At 49.3% G+C, this 3,774-nt stretch overlaps 1 protein-coding gene across 1 annotated transcript in view; it reads left to right on the forward strand.

The window, feature by feature from the left end:
• Positions 1 to 2,080: 2,080 nt before the first annotated feature.
• The window catches only part of NXNL1 (nucleoredoxin-like 1), a 14,721-nt gene continuing 13,027 nt past the window's right edge, over positions 2,081 to 3,774 (forward strand). The window contains exon 1 of the mRNA XM_018569401.1: positions 2,081 to 2,409. Within this exon, the coding sequence (XP_018424903.1) occupies positions 2,081 to 2,409 (329 nt within the window). The remainder of the gene's footprint in view (positions 2,410 to 3,774) is intronic.

The following is a 3,774-nucleotide window of genomic DNA, read 5'->3' on the forward strand; positions in this document are numbered from 1 at the left end:
TCATAGGGGGTGACACCAAAATGACTGTCAGTCATTTTGGTGTCACGCGGGTGCAGGCCGCATCCCCCCCCCGCACCCACCTTGTGACACCACTGCCTACCAGCCTATTCTGTCTTCCGCTGCCTCATTCAGTTCCCCAGCTCTGCTCCCGGCTTCTACTCCAGCTCTGGGAGTCGTCAGCCTACATTGCTTGCACCCTTTTCTCTAAGTGTCCCCAGCAGTAGGGTCCACGGACCTGTTTCCAGTTACCCGTGAGCCCCGATCCGTGACCGCGTGCATAAGGCTTAAGCCATATAAATAATAAATAAAAAAGCTGAGTGTTGTAAGCGCCCCCGTCAGTGTTTGTCCCTACCGTAACTGTCACTTTTTCTGGACAGCTTGGCCCGGTCAGAGAAGTGGAACTTTAATTGCCCCGGTGTCACCAGGACAGGAAGTGAGACCAAATCCCTACTCCTGTGACACAGCGGTGAAAACCTCAGAGAGGATCTAGCTCTTCCAAATGTAAAAGCAGTTTCGGAGTTTCACTTTAAATCCTTTTTTTCAGAAACACGTGCGGCCTTTTCCAATTAACTTTAACTTCCACTTCACGGGCTGCGTTTCATTAATTCGTTTTCGGTAATTGCCAAAAGTTTTTGTCTTGTTCAATTTACAGGAACTTCAACATCTAAAGTCTAACAGTAAAAGGCGGAAGCGCGGACAATTAGCACATAATGAATATATTGTTGTTTTTTTTTAAAGATTAAAAGGGAATTAAAATAATTAGGAATGCTGAAAAGTGGATTGAAGGTTTTCTAAGATGAATAAGAAGCTAATGAAGTCATTAGAGGAATCCGAGCTGAGCAGCTTCACGGCACACATGCAGCTAGCGGAATAATGAAGCATTGATTGGCTGGCTTGTGTAAAGCTGAACTCCGGAGTCAGCAGACATTGTCCTCATATAGGAGTCATGTGTATTCTCCTAGAATCTTGTGAGACTTGGAGCTTCCTGTGATAAAGACCGGTCACTGCTGTTCTCTCTCCTTGTGCAGAGTGACTGGTCTTGTCTCCGCCCCCCTTCTTGTAATCAAGACCGGTCACTGCTGCTCTCTTTCCTTGTGCAGGGTGACTGGTCTTGTCTCCGCCCCCTCATGTGATAAAGACCGGTCAAGTGACCACTCTCTCCCGAATGGAGTCAGCTCCTTCACCCTCAGCAGGGGCAGATAAATTACAAGCACCTGCACCAGCAGGTATCTCGCTCCTCAGCTCAGGACATGGCTGAGAGCTCCCAGACGAAGTCCCCCCGACCTCCATGGCTACCCCAGCAAGGGGCCAGGAGGCCTGGGATAGCTGGATCAAATTCCCTGCAAAAACTGGAAACCAGAGCAAACAGGACACACACCGCTCACTGCTGCTCTCTCTCCTTGTGCAGGGTGACTGGTCTTGTCTCCACCCCCTCCTGTAATCAAGTCCAGTCACTGCTGACTCTTTCCTTGTGCAGGGTGACTGGTCTTGTCTCCGCCCCCTCCTGTAGTTCTGGGCCCCACCCACAGCTCTGTTTTCTGCACTGGCTATGTGATGATGTCACTGCTAGTTTTATATGGTAATATCTACATTTACAAGGGCATTTGAAGCACACAAAGTAAATTGATCCTTTGTGGTATTGAGGAATATATATTTCAAAGAATGTAGTTACCCTAAGGAGAACTATGGGGAAAAGCCTTAACCCCATAGTTCTCCTTTAAGGCAGCCCATTCATTTGATTGTTCTGCCTTCTACTCCATATATGTGAAAACATTTGTTTAATTGTATATATAAAAACATTTTTTTTTAGGATAAATAAAGAAATGAGTGGATTCCCTCAACACTAAGGGATTCAATTTCAAATTTCCCCAAAATATAACATTGTGTCCAGTGAGTCACTACTGCTTGGAACAACCCATATACCTACAACAGATGTTTGGGGACTGGGAACGGTCGTTCGCCATGTGAAATCAGTCACGGTGGATCCTCTGGGGATATAAAGGACATTTTGTTGTTACATTAAAAATCACTGTAAATCTTTTTTTCTCCAAATAATATTTGATAACTTTCTCCGGATAGGATGGCAGAGCTGTTCCTTGGCAAGGTCCTGCTGAAAAACAACCGCGATCAGGACGAGCTGGAAACAGACAAGGAGCTGTGGGAGAGGCTGGAGAACCGGGTCCTCCTCTTGTACTTTGCCGAGTCGGGTTCCTCGCGCTGCCAGGAGTTTGCTCCGCTCTTGAAGGACTTTTTCACCAAGCTGACCGATGAGTTCTATGTGGACCGGTCCTCGCAGTTAGCCCTTGTCTACGTTACCCGGGACCGCAGTGAAGAGGAACACGAAAGCTTCATAAAGGACATGCCGAAACGTTGGTTACTAGTTCCCTTCGAGAATGAAGAGTTCAGAAGGTAACAAGGAGACCCGCCAGGATTTATACTTTTATTAAGAGTTACGATAAACTCCGAAATTCAGTAGTGAAGAGCAACCGGTCGAAACTCACTGGTCTATGTCTGTGAAGGTTCTCATGTATCCAGGTCATGGTATAGCTAGTAGTAGTCCATCATATTCACAGGGCCGGATTTACTCTCCCTGCCGCCCCAAGGCCAGGTTCCGCTAAGCACCCCCCTCCCAGCCAACCCCCCCATCAACACTAACAAGCCCCTGTGTGATAGCCTTTGGAGGTGACAGGTTCTCTTTATTGACCCTGTCACCTCCAATACAGGGGTTCTAGCACAGCACTGTGCTGGAACTCCTGGACAGCTGAGAGAGGAAGAGCACGGCACGGCACAGCCCAGCTCTCCCCTCTCACTGTCTACACGGAGCTGCAGGGTTAGTTTTACCCTGCCGCTCTGCTCCCTGCATCGGCGGCCAGTGAGCAGAGACTCGGCGGCCATGGGGGAGGATGGAACCAGAGGAGAGAGGTAGGTGCGGGGGGGACGGGACGGACAGGCTGCACACATTTTACAAGTGATCGCGGCGATCACTTGTAAACGAACAAGCGGCTTCCCCACACTACATTTAGTCCCGCCTTCCCAAAGCAGGACTATATGTAGAAAGCGCAACTTACCGCCTGGCGCCAGGAACTGTATGTTCTGGGCGTCGGGGGATTCCACCCCGCTGCCGCCCCCCTGCTCCCTGCCGCCCCAAGGCCTGGCCTAGGTGGCCTTGTGGGGAATCCGGGCCTGCATATTCAACTGGACTTGTTCTGGAATGTTGAAGATGTTTTGATGCTTATCCAAGCCACTTCTCTGGTTCTAATAAGTGCCAGGAACACACCATAGCATTTTTGGCTATCCTTAAACATGGTTGGGGGGCCTTCAACACCACCTTTCACACAAATATAATGCTGTTTTAGCATCTCAACCTTGACGATTTGACGAGAATTCATACCTTCAGCCATGTATCTGCAGCCATGAACTCCTTTCCCAAACTTCACGGCACCATGGGATTAGATCCACCATACTCAAGCTTTTTAACATGGAGGAAATCTTGAAATAACTTTCCATTCTCAGGGAACAGGGCTATTCCTATACTGAGGTAACCTGGGGCTTTTGCCGCAGGCGGTATCTCTTTGGGTCACATGGGGGGGGGCGGCACAATGTTTGCAGTGTGCCTGTCGCCTCTTCTCTGGGCAGAGCATCCCAGGTAGCTAAGAGCTAGGCGGGGAGATGTGTAAGGACCGTACCCATCTCCCTGCCCACCTTAGTAACCTCGGACACTCTGGCCGGCATGCTGGTGAGATGATTCACACCCCACTAAGCGTGCATCACCAG

This window comes from Nanorana parkeri, unplaced genomic scaffold (assembly GCF_000935625.1).
Source record: "Nanorana parkeri isolate BGI_ZX_2015 unplaced genomic scaffold, ASM93562v1 scaffold1330, whole genome shotgun sequence".
NCBI lineage: Eukaryota > Metazoa > Chordata > Amphibia > Anura > Dicroglossidae > Nanorana > Nanorana parkeri.